The sequence below is a fragment of the Phaenicophaeus curvirostris genome, chromosome 10 (assembly GCF_032191515.1).
Source record: "Phaenicophaeus curvirostris isolate KB17595 chromosome 10, BPBGC_Pcur_1.0, whole genome shotgun sequence".
NCBI classification, from domain to species: domain Eukaryota; kingdom Metazoa; phylum Chordata; class Aves; order Cuculiformes; family Cuculidae; genus Phaenicophaeus; species Phaenicophaeus curvirostris.
In genome coordinates, this window is record NC_091401.1 from 25,585,090 (window position 1) to 25,603,030 (window position 17,941).

Below are 17,941 nucleotides of genomic sequence, written 5' to 3' on the forward strand. Positions count from 1 at the left end.
GCGTGTGTATACGCTTCATGTAACAGTTCTGTGACCGTTTAAATACACGTGAGTGCAGATCCCATTACTGAAGTAGAATGTCTCTGTTTTGACGTTGCCTTGGCCGAAAGGAAGGGCCTTTCTGCTCTTTTGTGTGATGCTGACAGTGTTACTGCTAAACCTGCTTTCCTGGTTCTGCTCAGACGCTGAAGTGAGCAATTTGTTGGTCTGGCAGGCAGACCTCGAAGCCAGAAGCGATTGTGCCAACATCTTACAGACATCAGAGGAGAAATGGGAACTGGATCCCAAGTTAAGCCACACTTCTGGCCCTAATTCTGTAACCTTTTAGCAAATGAAGTCTACGTGTCTGCCTTTTGCTTTAGTGTTTTTGGTGCTGTAGGAATTAAAAGCTTTTCTTTTGAAGATGTGCCACTTAAAAGAACAGGATTTAAGTATTCCAGGTCTGCGTACTAGTCTGCACTTTCAATTACTAACACATGTGTTTTCCTTGCTGTGCTTCTTAGGAAGAAAAGGAGAATATGGTCTGTTCCGTACAGCTTGTAGCTTTGCTCGATAAACTCCTTTCTGCAATATTTGCTGAGAAGTGTGCAAAGGCTCTTAAAAATATTCTGTGTCACAGTGTGACTACGTGATATCCAATCATCCTGTGCATGAGATGCAGAGGAACGTACAGTCCAAGTTGATTGCAATTTGTAGATGTGCCTTAAAAAATATGCTGTATTTTTCTACCCTTCTCCTTCCCGTGGTGTTTTGTTGTCTTTGTATGAGCTACACATTCCAGTTTCAGTATAACTTAGTTTTCTCACTAACAAAGCATTGCCTTTTATATGCTCTGTAACAAAGGCATCTGAGGGTATTTCTTCTGATGCACCTTGTTTACTTGTGAGAAAACTAACCCATGCTAGGCAGGGTTCTAGTTATTTTCACACCAGCACTGAATTCAGTGAGGTTTCATGAATAAAAAGGGAAATTTGTTCCAGAGACTGGGAGCGTGTTGTTGCAGGTTAGCGTATCTTCAGACTTGTTCTAACTGTTTCTTCTAAATGCTTTGCCTTTGTTGTTCATCTAAGACAAGTTTGTAGGTGGGTATACTGAGGAAACAACAGCATTTACAGGAATCTTTTAGATATATTAGCTAATCTTTTACCTAGGGAAGCTGTGGCTGCCCCATCCCTGGAGGGGTTCAAGGCCAGCTTGGGTGGGGCTTGGAGCCCCTGATCCAGTGGGAGGTGTGGAACTGGATGATCTTTAAGATCCCTTCCAGCCCAAACCATTCTATGATTCTATGAAATTAGATCCTTGTAAAAGTTTCTTTTACAAGAATTTTTAATTAAATACTGCTTGCTTTGTAGTCTTTCTCTATTTTACACTGTGCAACTCTCAAAACCATTGTTACTTCCATCCTGCTTTCTTCAAACTGTTTTAAAGAGATTTTTTTTTGTGATTGTACTCTTCATCCAGTTGGTGCGCACAATCTGGTCTTCATTTAAATGTTTTTTCAAGTTTAAGAGTAACCCTCTGACAGTATTAATGTTTTCTATATAAATTAACTGGAATTTCTTTGTGCGAGTTCCTTAACTGTATTTCAGAACACCTCGTAGGACCCTTGGGCAAAGGGACATACGTTGCGGTACAGTCAGATATAGAATTTAGGCCTTACAGCAAAGACCAGTTGCAGCCTGCGAGGTTGAGTTATTCCAGCTCTTGGGTGAGTGACTAAGCTGTGTGCTAAGCAGTGCCCAGAGTTTGGTGGTTTGAGGACTTTGGGCACTCTGCCACCTTGTAAAATCCTTTTGAGTTTATTTGGGCATGGCCAGGGGCTTTCAATTTCTTTTAACTAGAGACTGTGGTTAAAGTGTGTGTTTGGTCTAACTAAACTGAGCAAAGACCAGCCAGGTTGGACGTCCCCGATGTTCCCTAGTGCCTGTCTGTTTGCTTCTCTCTTCCCTGTGGACAGTCCAGCATCAGCAGTAACGGAAACGCATACCGGGTTCCACCACTTTGCGTTCTCCACTTCTGGTACACAAGAGAACTTGTGTGACTTCTCAGACTTTGCATAGAGATGGGATTGGTGGGTGGAAAGGCTTTTAAAAGCAGCAGTTGTGTGAACTGGCTGTTGGGGAAGAGGTGACTGTGAGGGTGGAGAGGTCCTGGCCAAGGTTACCCGGGGAAGAGGTGACTGGTCCATCCCTGGAGGGGTTCAAGGCCAGGTTGGATGGGGCTTGGAGCCCCTGATCCAGTGGGAGGTGTCCCTGCCCATGGCAGGGGTGGGACTGGATGGGCTTTGAGGTCCCTTCCAACCCAAACCATTCTATGATTGTATGATTCCCAAGGCTTCCAGTGTTCCTGAACTCTGTCTGTATGTAGAGTAGATTGTTTTAATTTATCTCTGTGCTGCTGGTTTTCTGTCAGTTGTCTGCTAGTGGTATCTTTAGAGGGGTTTTATTGGAAACCGTGAGCTCATTCATAGAATCATAGAATCCCTAGGTTGGAAGAGACCCACTGGATCATCGAGTCCAACCATTCCTATCAAACACTAAACCATGTCCCTCAGCACCTCGTCCACCCGTCCCTTAAACCCCTTCAGGGAAGGACATACTGAACGGCGTGGCAGCTGCTAGATTGTATGTAAGGATGTTATACAGGCTTGCAAAGGTAACGATGCCTGTTCTGAGGTCAGGAAAGATGCTAGATGAGTTCCACACATGGTTGAGGGTTGGGACCTTGTAAAATACAAGGCTGTATCTGTCACGGAATAGTTGAGGTGAGACTTTTGTGATGGATTAGAAGCTCCTGGTGCAATTCTCGTGCTTTCATCAGGCAGGAGGGTGGCACCAGAAAGAAAATGGGTGTTGTCAGCCCGAGGTGACGGAGTCTCCCAATGCATGATGCACACAACAGTTTCTAGCAGAGTGAGAAGGGAGGGTGCTGTGTCTGCTTTTGGTCATACTCGGTACCTGCACTTTCACCTGGTCAATTCATGTGTAAATGTAAAGTATAAGAAGAATAAACCAACATGGCACGTCTGTAGTAGAAGCTGGTCATATTTATCTCAGTTTCATCCATCTAGCAGTTCAGGCACGAAACAGTGGAAAGCCCAATGTTAATTTGTTCAGGGTCCATGTACGTGTTGATCTTGGGAGTTCAACCATATTAACTTATTGTGTCAAATTGCAGGGGAAGAACTATTTGTTTTTTATTGGTTTTCCCAACTGTGGAAGAGAAAGCTCCTTACCTTTCTCAAAATCCACCAGCAAGTGTGACCCGAGAGATACAAACAAATAGATTTAACTGTTAGCATACACTGGTTCTCTAAGGTGAAAGGCATTGTGTATTATAGAACACAGTTTAACATGGGCAGTTTCTTACACTGACAGCTGTTTGAGCTATAGAAATTCATCTGTGAATCTATAAAAGTTCAGCTTTCAGCTGCATTTGGTTGGGTCTGGATACAACTGGGGGTTATGGTGCTTGGCCTCTGCTTTCATTTTTTTTTTTTAATCAACCAGGAAATCCAACCAATAAAACAATGCAATAATCCTGTCTAAGAGCAATAAACACATGAACCAAAGTTTCCATATCCTGCTATGATAAAAGAGGTGTAGCGACTATTGTTTGAGGGTGATAAATTGCAGTCTTGGTTACCGTGTCGAAATGAGTCTCTGGAGATAAGAATGCAGGAGCTCCTGCAGTGATTCAGAACGGGTGGGATGTGTTTCAGTGATAACCAATACCCATGAAATGGTCTGGATTTTGCAGGGCTTGGTTTGCCTTGGCTGGAAATTTGGCTACAAATACCTAACTCCGAGAGGGATGTGTTTTTCTCTCAGTGTAGCCCATGCCCTTGTACCACCTGCACAGTGGAAAGGTTTCCTGTTCCAGGTCATTTTTAATTACTGGATATCCTGAAAGAAGCAGACACAATTCAGTTGTGGTCAGCGTGGGTAATTTTGGCTCTTGCTTCTGGGTAGTGAAATAATACGTATAGGAGAGCTGAAAGAATTGCAGGGGACTTATGTGTTCTGTGGGAATCAGAGTTTTATGACAGAGCCCTGGAAAAGAACGGGGTGGGGGGAGTGTTATTTGCAAATAAAAACTCGAAGAAGTAATTTATTGGGTAGATTTCAAATTGAGTAATTAATTTGTTTTAAGGACAGCTTTTAAGACGGTTCCAGGGACTAATGGGAATGAACTTGAGTATCGAGTAGATTAAATCCATGTGTCTCAAAAGACACCCACCTTTAAATCAGCAACCAGTAAATCTGAAATGATAGAGGTTGATGTGTTCAAGAGAGAGATGGGTGTTGCTTCAAAATGCAGTCGGCTTTAATTTGAACACAAAGAAGTTCCTGTTGGTGGAAGCATTTCCCTTCAAGGTCAGCAGTCCAAACATGTTGCCAGTGTGAGAGTGGAGTGATGTTTTCAAAGCTTCAAAGCCACTGAAACGCAAAAGTTGAAGACTGCATGAAACAAGTAATAATAATTTAATCAATATTTTAAATAATAATGATCATCAGCAATTTGTTCATTAGCATTAAAGCTGCCCCTCCAGTCAAGCAGCGCCCTCTGTAATTTGTTGTCACTGATTTATTGTTAAAAATGGATTCTGAGTAAATCTCTGATCTTTTAAATAACTTACGGTTGAATCATAGCTTTGATGCTGCACCTGCATGTTGTTCGTCTGGGTTTTTTTCCAAGCTTGAATCACTGAAGAGAGGAAAGATTGGTTAAAAGTGAACATCACAAGAACTTAACAGTTGAAACTGTTGAGAAATTTCTGTACAGCTATTTTCAGCCCAGAAATCTGAATAATGGAGTCTCTGTGCACTGGGATAGTACAACTTTTTGGTTTAATACTTTACAGATTTTTGGAACAAAACGCGACAGAACTGAAAAGCAGCATTTTTTGCTGACCTTGTTGGAAGGCTAATGCTGTTTCTGGGAAATAAGTGAAACAAGCAGTTCTTTGTTGGCAGAAGCAGAGAGAGAGAAGGAGGGGAGCCTAGTCTTTTTTTCTCTGCAGTGTCGTGACTAAGTCAAAACTGTAATATGGCTGGGTTCGTTCTTTTTTTTTTTTAATGCTTTAACTTCTACAGACGTTTGGTTTACATCAGGCTGGGTTGCTGACACCTGACGCGAGCCAGCTCGTATGAATTGAGCTCTGGGCTGCCTATAAACGGAGCAGAGAAAAAGATCACAGCTGCATCCAGACACTTCTGACACTAAAATAATAAAAGTCGGTACAATCAGTTCAGCGCATACGTCAGAAACAATTTACACTTGCATGTTTTGGCTTCTGCAGCTTGCACAGTGTCTTGCCCGCAAAATAATCCTTGCTTAGTAAATATCCAGCAAAGGCATCAGCAGAGAGGTCTTCTGCAATGTCAGAAAACAGGTCGAGGAAAGGGGATTCTCCCCCTCTACTCTGTGAGACCCTACAGGGAGTCCTGTGTTCAGTTGTGGAATCCCCAATGTGAGAAGGACATGAAACTGTTGGAACGGGAAGATTCAGATTAGACATTAGGAAGAAATTCTTCACAAATTCTTCACGGGGAGGCCCTGGCCCAGGTTGCCCAGAGCAGGGGTGGCTGCCCCATCCCTGGAGGGGTTCAAGGCCGGGTTGGATGGGGCTTGGAGACAGTGGGAGGTGTCCCTGGGGGCTGGAACTGGATGGGCGTTGAGGTCCCTTCCAACCCATCCTATTTCATGATTCTATGAAAACCTAATTCACTAGAATATCATTATTAATTTAACAGCAAACAAAGCAATAAAGTATTTTTTTTTCATTTTCATCCAAATGGAAAAAGAAAATTACATGTGTATTAAGTAGCTGTAATTCCATGGACTGCTGTGAAACTGTGGCCACGTAGTCCAGGTCTGGAACTTAGCTCCGTATTTTTACTTGCTTTCATGTGAGCTGGAAAATTGTGTAATGGCTGTTTATTGAAGAGGCTTGTTTCAGTTTGGAAAATAGATTTATTTTTCCCCAAGAGAACTGAAGTCCTGGCTGCCCCAAGTGTGTCTGCTCCAAGGGGGAATCCACACTTGCTGAAGACCAGTTGATTTTCCTTAGTTACCTTTGACCTCGCAGTAGCTGTGTGCTCACGCTGTGGTTGTTCTGGGCTTGGCTGGGACGGAGGTAATTTCATAGCAGCCCTGTGGGGCTGAGTTTTGGGTTTGTGACTACACCAGTGCTGATAAGACACCAGTGTTTTGGCTCTGTCTTGCAGAATGTTGAGCCTTTCTGGTTCCTCCCACTGTTTCCCCTCCACGCTGCAAGGATTCTGGGTGTTCGCAAGGGACTGGGAGGTGACACTGCTGAGCCAGCTGATCTGAATGACCTGAGGAGATATTCCATACCCAAGGGTGCCGTGCTCAGCAATAAAAAGTCAAGGAAATGGGGAGGAAGGGGAGATGTTCGTGGTTACAGCATTTGTCTTCCCAAGTATCCCTTACACGTGCAGAGTACACGCTTCCAGCAAGCGGCTGCCCACTGCTTAAACTGTCTTTATCTCAGCCCACGAGCATCTCTCACTTTTGCTCCTCCAGTTCTCTCCCTGCTCCTGCTGCTGCGGAGGAGGAACGGGGTCACTTGCTGGCTGGTGGGGGCCCGATCCGCTGCAGCAGGACAGCAGCACTTCACAAAGCCTGGGGATGGAGGTGCCGCGGGTTTGCATTCTGCTGCACCATCTGTGCCCATTAAGCCCCAAATCGATGGATTCTCCTTGTGTGCTCACACACACTGTACAGCGCGTGCAGATTTCTGCCTTGTATCCAACTCTCTTCGTAGAGGAACTGTTCAGTTCACCAAGAAGCCCCTTTTCCCCATCTGTCAGGGCTCCAATGGCTACTGCTCTTGGTTGCAGGTTGTGCAGCCCTACTGCCTTATTGTTTCTGAAGCGTCATTCAGTAGGTTTAACTGCTCTGCCAAACTGCAGGCTTTCTGGGCTGCTAGTTCATTTAGGAGGATTACGAGTGCTGCAAATTCCCCGTGGGCACCACCAGTGCCTGTCTGTGCCTCTGGGTGGAACATCACCGTGTTTCCTTTGTGTGCATCGCATGTCTCAACTGTCCCAGCTGCCACTAGGTTTGCAGGGAGCATGGAATCATAGAATCATAGAATAACCAGGTTGGAAGAGACCCACCGGATCATCGAGTCCAATCATTCCCATCAATCACTAACCCATGTCCCTCAGCACCTCGTCCACCCGTCCCTTAAACCCCTCCAGGGAAGGGGACTCAACCCCCTCCCTGGGCAGCCTCTGCCAGTGCCCAATGACCCTTTCTGTGAAGAATTTTTTCCTAATGTCCAGCCTGAATGATCATTTATCATTGGTAGGCTTCCTTTATGTTCCTTGGTGTGGACGTTTCTTTAGGTCTTCTGATTCTTTCAGGTCAGAGTTTCTCAGAGATAATAGCTTTTGACGTAGGAAGATGCACTTTTCCATATAAGCTTCCCTGCATTATGGTGGTATTGTCGTATTTCTTTATCCTGAGAGCGTTATGCAGAGAACCCCAACTCTGAAACTGTCTGAAGGGCCAGGCCAGGTCTGATGATGATCCTCTCAGAGCTGATGCTACTACGCTTCCACAAAATGAAATGGGTGCCTCTGTGCTGCTGTCCTGGGCTACTCCCAGACCTGGGGGTTGAATGGTTGGACTCGATGATCCCGTGGGTCTTTTCCAACCTGGTGATTCTATGAATGCCTCTGGTGAAGTCATGTTGGATGACCCACTGGCACCTTCTGCGATGTTCTCCAGAACACCCGAGTCCGAAAGCACGTTGCAAAGGCGGTTTAGATGTGCCTTCATGCTTTTAACAAGGTCCAGAAGGATTTGTTAGTGTGGACTTTGCACCACCTACAGGTAACAGAGCTGCCTCTGGACCCAGGCTGGCCCTGGATATAGCACAGGACAAATCCACGCTTCTTTGATGCAGTGAGTACTGATCTTCTTAAATAATAATAGAACTAATTTGCACTCTGAACAAACCATTTAGTTAATACTTTGAAAATTCACTGCAATGCACTCCTGGCTTATCTGGAGGATGTCAGTGCTCGATGCTATTCTTAGCATCATAAGCAGGAAGAGCTGTTGTCTTGGGTAAATCAGGAGCCCGCACGGTGCCTTTGGATTGATCCATATCAGAAGCACTGGACGTGCTTGTGCAGTTGCAGGCTTCTGCACTGAAAATGACTGATACCAACAATCACTGCATTTACACAGCACGGGCAGATGCCCAAGGGTATCTCTGGCTCCAAAAACTTGAAAGTGATTCTGTTCCTCAGTCTTTTGCATAGCGTGTAATTGGGGAATTTTCATCTCTTCCTTTACCAAGCTATGTTCTTGGTTAGCCTGTCTCTTAATTCACAGCTCCTTGCACTGGACCCAGTACACTCGTGCAGCACAACTGGCTGCTACTGTTTTATTCATTTTCCTGGATGTTTCACTTAGATTTTCCCATCTTTGTATTGCTGGCTTTTAGTGTGATGCCCCGGTCACAGGCACATGGATGCTTGTTTATATACAACCTCAAGTTGCACCAGGGGAAGTTAAGATTGGACATTAGGAAACATTTCTTCACCAAAAGGGTTGTGGAGCCCTGGCAGAGGCTGTGCAGGGAGATGGTGGAATCTCCATCCCTGGAGGCATTCAAAAGACAGGTGGATGAAGTGCTCAGGGATCTGGTTTAGTAGTGGACTCGATGATCTCAAGGGTCTTTTCCAACCAAGTGATTGTATGATTCTGTGTTTCAAGCTCAAGGGTTTCTACCCATTTTAGGCTGGACATTAGGAAAAAATTCTTCAAGGAAAGGGTCATGGGGCAGTGGCAGAGGCTGCCCAGGGAGGGGGTTGAGTCACCTTCCCTGGAGGGGTTTAAGGGACGGGTGGACGAGGTGCTGAGGGACACGGTTTAGTGATTGATGGGAATGGTTGGACTCGATGATCCGGTGGGTCTCTTCCAACCTGGTGATTCTGTGATTCTATGATTCATCTTGGGTGCACAGCCTGTCTTTGGCCTCGTGGCTTATCCCGTGGGAGTGTTTCCAACGGGAGATGATACGCTGTGTTTCATACGGCCCCAGCTGCAGCAGCCCCTGGGAAGCCGGTGGGCGGCACGTTTCAGAAGTCTGGAGGACCGTTTGGCCAGGCTGCTTTGCGGAGAACACGTTCCACATGCCATCACGTGTGAACTGCTGAGATAGAAAAGCCCTAAAACTTCACACATTAACTGAAGGCTTGCTCATAATAACTTCAGTGCCTTTCGGTGGAACCAATGCCTGAGTACTTGCAAATCTGCCATGATTTAATTACTCTTCAGCTGGTTCCCAGACTCGCCTGTTTTATTACTGTACATGTGGCATTTTGACCCTTAGGATACATTTTTAGAGCAGCTGAATGCAGCAGTTGTTGTGGGAAGTGCTGCAGGATGCCCCAGTTTTTTGTTTCATTTTGTTTTCTACAACACATAAAAAAAGAATCACTTAACAGCCTTGTGATTTATACTTTTCTTATTTCCAATTAATATTTGGTTTGAGCTAGGTTACATTAAATTAATGTGCATTGAATGTGTGCATATACACCCCTAAAAACTAGATTTAACTTCACAGAAGTACACCACGTGCATCCTAAATGTGCTTATGGGACACTATCGTGATTGCACTCAAGAATAATTCAAGTGGAATTATATTTCTATGCAGGTGGTGGGATCAAAACCTGGGCCTTAGCTTCTGTGTGTTTGTAAGCTGGTTTTGAATGATATTAAAAGCTCAGGGAGACGTATTCCTCAACATTTTCATATTGTATGGTTTTGGTCTTCTTGCATGTATAATTTAGCTGTGATACAATATGGATACGGATCTGCTGATGAAGAAGAAGAGAGTGTTTGTATAGAAAAAGCAACAAATAGCTATGACAAATAGTGCTGTAATTCATGCCGTAGCCCTGAGTGTATCCCAGACACACCACACAGACTATTAATCTTCACTTAACTTTGCCTGTTTCTATCATTTGCATGTGCTGCTTAGATAAAAGCAATTTTATTGTGGAGAACTCGCTATATTGTGATAATCCTTCAGCCAGCCTGGATTCTTAGCATGGTTGTTCTATTCACTCAGACACTGACATGCCAGAAATTTAGGCACAGGCTTATGCATACAAGAAGAGTAAAATTCCTGCCTAAGAGCTTATGGTCCTGGCAGTTTAACACCAGATTTACACTAATAAAATTTATATTTATGGTTGGACTCGATGATCTGGTGGGTCTCTTCCAACCTGGTGATTCTATGATTCTATGATATAATTGTACTTATAATCTTACTATTTTAATGCAAATAAGACTAGATTATCTACATCTTAAAAATGTGATAGGAATGGTTGGACTCGATGATCCGGTGGGTCTCTTCCAACCTGGTTATTCTATGATTCTATATTGTTTTCCCATTATGAGAGTGGTTTGATTTCCACACCCAGCTCTGATTCCTACCTTTCCCCTCTCAACACTGTGTCTTGCTAACCCCTCTGGGTTTTTACCACCAAAAAGTTACTGATCAGTGCTGGCTTTGGGCTGTTTTTCCTGCAACCAGTTTATTTTTCCCACCTGGACTCCCACATTGGTTGCACATAAGCACTTCTGTGGCTACCCAATTACTTTTGTTGGGAACTGATCTAGCTGGAAAGTATCTTCTTTTTCTCCCTGGGCAATTTTTAGTTTGCTGTGTGGCCACAGAAATGCTTTTGCCAGCTCAGTAAAGGCATGTGGGCAGGAACGAAGCAGCTGGGGGTAGAAGAGGTGGTAAACGGCAACGCTCTGGTTTCATGTGGAAGCTTGATGTCATTTGTGTGGATACAGCTGTTTGTGGACCACACAGGCACTGAATCCGTGGAAAGTTTATATTACTGCAGGGCGGCTTTTAAGATGGTTTATTTCTTAAGATGGATTTGCTGCTGAAGCTAGAATATCATGCTGCTGCACTCTCAAATGGTTCCGTGGTCCTTACATGCTGGACCTGCATGATGCTGGATCACCCAGAAGGAAGAGTTTGGTCCAGATCTGATGCGACCACATGTAAATATTTCTGTCAAATGAAGCAGGGCAGAATTCATAGAATCATAGAATCATGGAATAACCAGGTTGGAAGAAACCTGCCAGATCACTGAGTCCAACCATTCCTATCAAACACTAAACCCTCAGCACCTTGTCCACCCGTCCCTTAAACCCCTCCAGGGAAGGGGACTCAACCCCCTCCCTGGGCAGCCTCTGCCAGGTACCAATGACCCTTTCTGTGAAGAACTTTTTCCTAATGTTCAGCCTGACCCTCCCCTGGTGGAGCTTGAGGCCATTCCCTCTCGTCCTGTCCCCTGTCCCTTGGGAGAAGAGCCCAGCTCCCTCCTCTCCACAACCTCCTCTCAGGGAGTTGGAGAGAGCAATGAGGTCTCCCCTCAGGAGACTCAAAAATACAAAAAAAATATTCAAAAATAAAAAGGAGGTACAGGCAGAGGCTATGCAGTTTCCCTCCTCTCTCTCGTTTTACCTTCTGTTTTTTTCCAACAAATTACTAAGAGGGAGACATTTCTAGAGAGAAGGGGGGGTCTCATTCCATGACCAAGCGACAGCAGCACCCTGAATACAGGACGGCCGAGGCCTTTCGGAAGGAATGGCAATTGTTTGTTCAGAAGGGTCAGAGACATCAGCCAAGAAAAGCTGGCAGCGGTTCTCACTGCTTTGCTTTTAGTTATGAATGTGGTGTGGATTCAACTGAATTCTCTTTTCCTTGCATTTCACCTGCTTTGAAAGAGTAAATGAAAGTATATTAAGGACATTATAGAATCATAGAATCACCAGGTTGGAAGAGACCCACTAGATCATCGAGTCCAACCATTCTAATAACTTTATACATGTGTCCTAGGCTCTCTGTCATCTTAAGGTACAATTCTCCTTAACCAGCCACCATGTATTTTCTTTCCCACAGTCATGAACCACCAGCACCAAATAGCACCCAGCACAGCCATGTCGCAGCAAAATCGTCCTCCCCAGACTCCTCAGGCAGGGCTGTTGAACTTACCCAGTGCCCTGACTGCGCAGCAACAGCAGCAGCAGAAGCTGAGGCTCCAGAGAATCCAGATGGAGAGGGAGCGAATTAGGATGCGTCAGGAGGAGCTACTGCGGCAGGTAACACCAAGGATACTCCTTTATTTTGTTCTAGAGCCTTTAGTTCAATGCATCTAAATTTTTTCCAGGTACAATGAGTAGCTCTGTTACATTTTGTCGAGATCAAACGTTGTTTTAGATAAGGGTAACAAAAAATAATAGAACATTTCAATTTTTTGCTCTAAATTAACACTGGGCAGAACACAGAATGGCCATCTGTCAGGAGTTACAGACCTAGTGTCTTTCTTCCCAGCTTAACAGTAGTGTAAGGAACAAATTCTGTTCCACGTCTGTTTATAATATAATCTAGAACAACTATCACTGATTAATTCTCAGTTTAACTTGATTTTTGTAGCAGACCCTGTTCATGCTTCACTGAAGATAAAGGCAGAACATCTGCAGTTGTTCTTGACTCTGATCCCAGCTCTGTCATTTGCACCCTTTGCCTTTGAATTAAAATAAAATCACATTCACATCTTACATGGATAGAATCATAGAGTAGTTTGGGTTGGAAATGATCTCACAGCCCATCTAGTTCCAACCCCTCTGTGATGGGCAGAGACACCTTCCACTAGATCACCTGTGCCAGTGTCTCACCACTCTCGCCATGAAGAAATTCCTCCTTACATCTACTCTAAATCTGCCCTTCTCTAGTTTATAGCCATTGCTATAGCTCTGATTTGAAGACGTTCCAGAGATGGTTCTTTGTGGATATTTTGTTTATTCTATTTCTTAAATTTCAGCTCTGTACAATGACTCGTCTCGTACAAAATAGATCTGTAACTTCCTTTACACTGCTTTAAGGAAAGATAAAGTGTTAGCAATTGTGTTTCTTCTGGTACAGACAACACCACTGGTGATGTTGTGTGTTGCATGACATATTAATCAGCTTCCTTAGAGAAAGTCAACAACCTGTTTCCTTCTGGAAAGTGTGAACAAAGTTAGTTTTATCAAGAATAAGATCATTATTGGTTGCTTTGTAAATGCTGCAGTTGCAGTTCTAAGTACTTTTAAATATGATAGGACGAGAGGGAATGGCCTCAAGCTCTGCCAGGGGAGGTTCAGGCTGAACATTAGGAGGAAATTTTTCACGGAAAGGGTCATCGGGCACTGGCAGAGGCTGCCCAGGGAGGGGGTTGAGTCCCCTTCCCTGGAGGGGTTTAAGGGACGGGTGGACGAGGTGCTGAGGGACATGGGTTAGTGACTGATGGGAATGGTTGGACTCGATGATCCGGTGGGTCTCTTCCAACCTGGTGATTCTATGATTCTATATCAGAGCTGAATTTGGCTTTTATGTTTCAGACCTGGAGGTGTACAGACAGCAATGTATTGTGTCCATGTTCAGTTTCTGTTAGCCTTAATTTTGGGTGGTTTCAGTAGGATAATGGCACCAGGCGCTGTGTCTGAACAGCCCAGTCCTGCTGTCCGTCTTCATCGATCGACAAGGGAGCTGAGACAAGGAGCCCACATGCAGGTGCCTCTTGTGTGCCCAGCGGACACCTGAGCAAGAGGAATCCCAGTTCCTCTGGGTTTGGGGCAGGCGTGGGAGGGAGCTCAGTCCCCTTCGAACCCCAGGACTGCAAACCCCCAAATGAGATGTATCTATTGAATAATCTGCAGGGGTAAGGAGATCCTGTGTGTGCAGAACCGTGGTCAAGGTGATGGTCTCCAACTGAGCAGTGATCTCAAGTCTTTTGCTTACCTTCTCCTTCCCTATCAAGGGCTCAGAACATAGTAGAGATGGGTGTGGGAAGAGTGGGGATATCTGGTATGAGCTTAGTCATAATTGTCATTGTGTTAATAACATGGTTAGTTATTTTTACTCTCTTTGGCTCTGTTCTTGCTTCAGGACAAGAGCAAATTAAGCTTCAAAACAGTTGTGCCACTAACAGGAGGGCTGGTTACCCGCTCTGCTGACTCTGTTTTACTTTGAAACTAATACATGCACAGCACTCTGCAGCTGTGCCGTACTTAATCAGGCCTCCAGCTCACTGCGCCCGGTACCCCCCTGCTGCTGGGGGGCTGGTTGGAGCTCTGCAGGACACGATCGCTTTGCATTACTAACATTTTCAGAACTGGGGCGGCTCTTGAGGAACGATGTGTTTTCCACCCAAGGAGAGCAAGATGCAAAATCCATCCCTCCTAACAGAGCTTGGTGAACCTCCTGCCAGTAACCTGAGCACTCCTGAGCCCTGGCAGCTGAGAGGAATGCGACGGATCCCTCTGGAGTCAGTTCACATCCAGTTCCTCCTGCCCTGACCCTTCACTGCTGCTTTTGCTTTTCTAGTGTAACCTGTCCAAGGGAAAAATGCTGAGTAAGTGCGCACACTGCTGCAAGCAACTGCAGAGAGGGGAGGAATTCTTTTGGTGGGTCGCAAACCTCCTTGCAGCCTGGCAGCAGCTGCTGGCTCCCCACAACCGTTCCCGGCTGCGGCTGCTCGGGTGGAGCCGCACACCCAGCCGGCAGGAATACGCAGTTCTGGAAGCTCGTTGCTTAGGGAGTTTGCTTCCTTCTTTGTCCTCCTTCTCGTTTAGCTGCCTGGAGGAGAAGGACCTGGGGGTGTTGGTTGACAGCGACTGAACATGAGCCAGCAGTGGCCCAGGTGGCCAAGAAGGCCAATGGCATCTTGGCTTGGATCAGAAACGGCGTGACCAGCAGGTCCAGGGAGGTTCTTCTCCCTCTGGACTCGGCACTGGTGAGACCGCTCCTCGAATACTGTGTTCAGTTCTGGGCCCCTCACCACAAGAAGGATGTTGAGGCTCTGGAGCGAGTCCAGAGAAGAGCAACGAAGCTGGTGAGGGGGCTGGAGAACAGGCCTTATGAGGAACGGCTGAGAGAGCTGGGGGTGTTTAGCCTGGAGAAGAGGAGGCTGAGGGGAGACCTCATTGCTCTCTCCAACTCCCTGAAAGGAGGTTGTGGAGAGGAGGGAGCTGGGCTCTTCTCCCAAGGGACAGGGGACAGGACGAGAGGGAATGGCCTCAAGCTCCACCAGGGGAGGTTCAGGCTGAACATTAGGAAAAAATTTTTCATGGAAAGGGTCATTGGTCCCTGGCAGAGGCTGCCCAGGGAGGGGGTTGAGTCCCCTTCCCTGGAGGGGTTTAAGGGACGGGTGGACGAGGCGCTGAGGGACATGGGTTAGTGACTGATGGTAATTGTTGACTCGATGATCCGGTGGGTCTCTTCCAACCTGGTGATTCTATGATTCTATGGAAAAAGTTTTGTGCTAGCATTTGAATGTAATATTTCCCTTCATTAACAAGAAAAAGCTGAGTCAACTGGGTAAAAAAAAAAAAACAGACACGGTATTATTTTATTAAGGTCTTATGATATTTGTTTGGAACATCCCTGTGGAGCCAAACAACTTTTGTAAAGAGCTCTGTACCACTAGATGTCATGGTTGGTTCACAGAGCTAATGCTAGAAGAATTTGTCTTTCCAGAAGAGTCCTGAAACAAGTTTCCTTTGGCTCTAATTGCTTGTTTGTCATCCTAAAGGCAATGTACGTCAGACAGGTCATTAGGCAGATGCTAAATATTAGGCACAAGGTTTTTTCCAAAGATTCTTGGGTCAAAGTCAGTGGTTTTCTTCTAACATGTTAAGTGCTTTATGGTCGCAGGTGATATTCTTCTGCTTTGGTACATATCAAACCGTGTCATCTAGTAGCAACCCACATAGTTTCGTACCTGATTTTGCTCTCCTCTGCACCAGTTTAAACCGAGAGCAATTTCATGATTGGAGTTCATGATCTGCATCTCGTGATGGTTGGACTTGATGATCCGATGGGTCTTTTCCAACCTGGTGATTCTATGATTCTGTGATTCTAAGGCTAGTTTGGACAGGCAGACACACTCTCTCGTTTAGTGTGAAGCTGATTAGAAAGTCCTCAAATACATCTGCCCATGAGCTGAACCACGGGACTGGCTTCCAGCTATGAGAGCAGCTGGATGGTAGATTCTGCAGTGTTTGAGCCAGCACAGCGGGGATGAAGCGTGCTGTCTGTCTACAGCATGGTTTTCTTCACACCTTGGTCAACAAATTATCATTAGTTATGCTGTATGGGATTAATTTCCTAAGGAAGAAGGTGGGTATGTATTATGTGTTCATTTGTGACATGACTGCAGTACTTCTGAGCTGTTGGAATAACCCTTCCCTTGTATTTATTTGCCTTTTCAGGAAGCTGCTCTGTGCAGACAACTTCCCATGGACTCGGAGAGCATGGCCCCAGTTCAGACGGCTGTGAATACACCTGCCATGACACAAGACATGAGGCCTATTGCAAATAACGGATCCGATCCTTTCTTGAACAGGCAAGTTCACGTCTTCTTCATTAGGCAATTGATTCTGTTGCCCTCTCTACATGTTTAAAGCTGTCTCTCTAAAGTAGTTCCCTATATTGATGTTGCTAGTACTTACTGTGAACAGGGGTTATAGCCGAGTGGCTGACCTGAAATCTTTCAGTTTATACTTAAGGAAGAAATCTTGAAGTCAAACAAATGGTAGCAGCAGTTTTAATTATACAGTGGGTGTGTGTAGAAGTCTCTAGGGAGAAGGAGTAGTTAGCTAATATAAATAAACTCAGTGTTTTTAGGCTATCAATCAGAACTGGGTTTGTCTAGAGTTATATATACGTAGAATCATGGAATAGTTTGCGTTGGAAGGGACCTTAAAGATCATCTAGTTTCAATCCCCCTGGGATGAACAGGGACACCTCCCACTGGATCAGGCTGTCCAAGCCCCATCCAACCTGGGCTTGAACCCCTCCAGGGATGGGGCAGCCACAGCTTCCCTGAGCTACCTGTCCCAGTGTCTCCCCACCTTCATCGTAAAGAAATTCTTCCTTATGTCTAGCCTAAATCTGCCCCTCTGTAGTTTGTACCCATTCCCTCTCATCCTATCACTCCAAACCTTTGTGAACAGTCCCTCCCCAGCTTCCAGTTACTTTACATTTGGGCTGATGTAACACGACAACATCAGTGGCCACCAGTTGAGAATGAAGCTTAATGACTCAGTATTTAATATCTAACTTACTGTGCTGGTTTTTTTCAAACGCTGTGATCAGGGATTATGTCTGACAGAACATCTTTACTGAGTTTTTTTTCCTATTTCAATTTATAGCGGGCCATACCATTCCAGGGAACAGAGTACAGACAGTGGCTTGGGATTAGGATGCTACAGTATACCAACAACTCCTGAGGATTTCCTCAGCAACGTGGATGAGATGGATACAGGTAGAATTTAGCTTAAAATGTAATGATAATAATAACTTTGTGTTATAACTAGAAATGTTTTATAATTGCATAACCAAACAGTAATTTCTCGCTTTCCCATGCAAGAGAACAGACTTAGACTGTGGGGGAAAATGCCAAAAATCTGCTTAATGCCTAGAAGGTTCTCAGCTTTAACTTGGGTCCGGATTCTACCTTTTTACCTTAGACTGATATTAAACAAAATAAGTACAAGTTGGAAAATTTGAGCCTTAATTTGTGTTTTCATACCATAGTCCAAGGTAGGAGGAGTAAAAACACCTCATCTTGGGTTATATTCTTGGTACAAACCACTGCGTTTCCTAACTCTGGGAAATCAGTCTTGTTAGTGGTTCTTACAATGGCAAAGTTGGATTTGCCTTCAAACAGAATGTATTTAGCTAGTTCAGGATTTGATACGTATTTATTTTTATACCTGTGTCCTCACGGTGTTTAAAATACTGAAATGAATTACTAGGAAATGAACGAGATTTTTTCCAGATAGTGAAACTCTCAGCACTTCTTCACCTGAACTCCTTTTGAAGTCA

At 44.9% G+C, this 17,941-nt stretch overlaps 1 protein-coding gene across 1 annotated transcript in view; it reads left to right on the forward strand.

The window, feature by feature from the left end:
• WWTR1 (WW domain containing transcription regulator 1) overlaps window positions 1–17,941 on the forward strand; it is a 53,770-nt gene that overhangs the window by 31,719 nt on the left and 4,110 nt on the right. Inside the window, exons 3-5 of the mRNA XM_069865288.1 lie at window positions 11,972–12,171; window positions 16,324–16,457; window positions 17,266–17,378. Coding sequence (XP_069721389.1) covers window positions 11,972–12,171; window positions 16,324–16,457; window positions 17,266–17,378 — 447 coding nt within the window. The remainder of the gene's footprint in view (window positions 1–11,971; window positions 12,172–16,323; window positions 16,458–17,265; window positions 17,379–17,941) is intronic.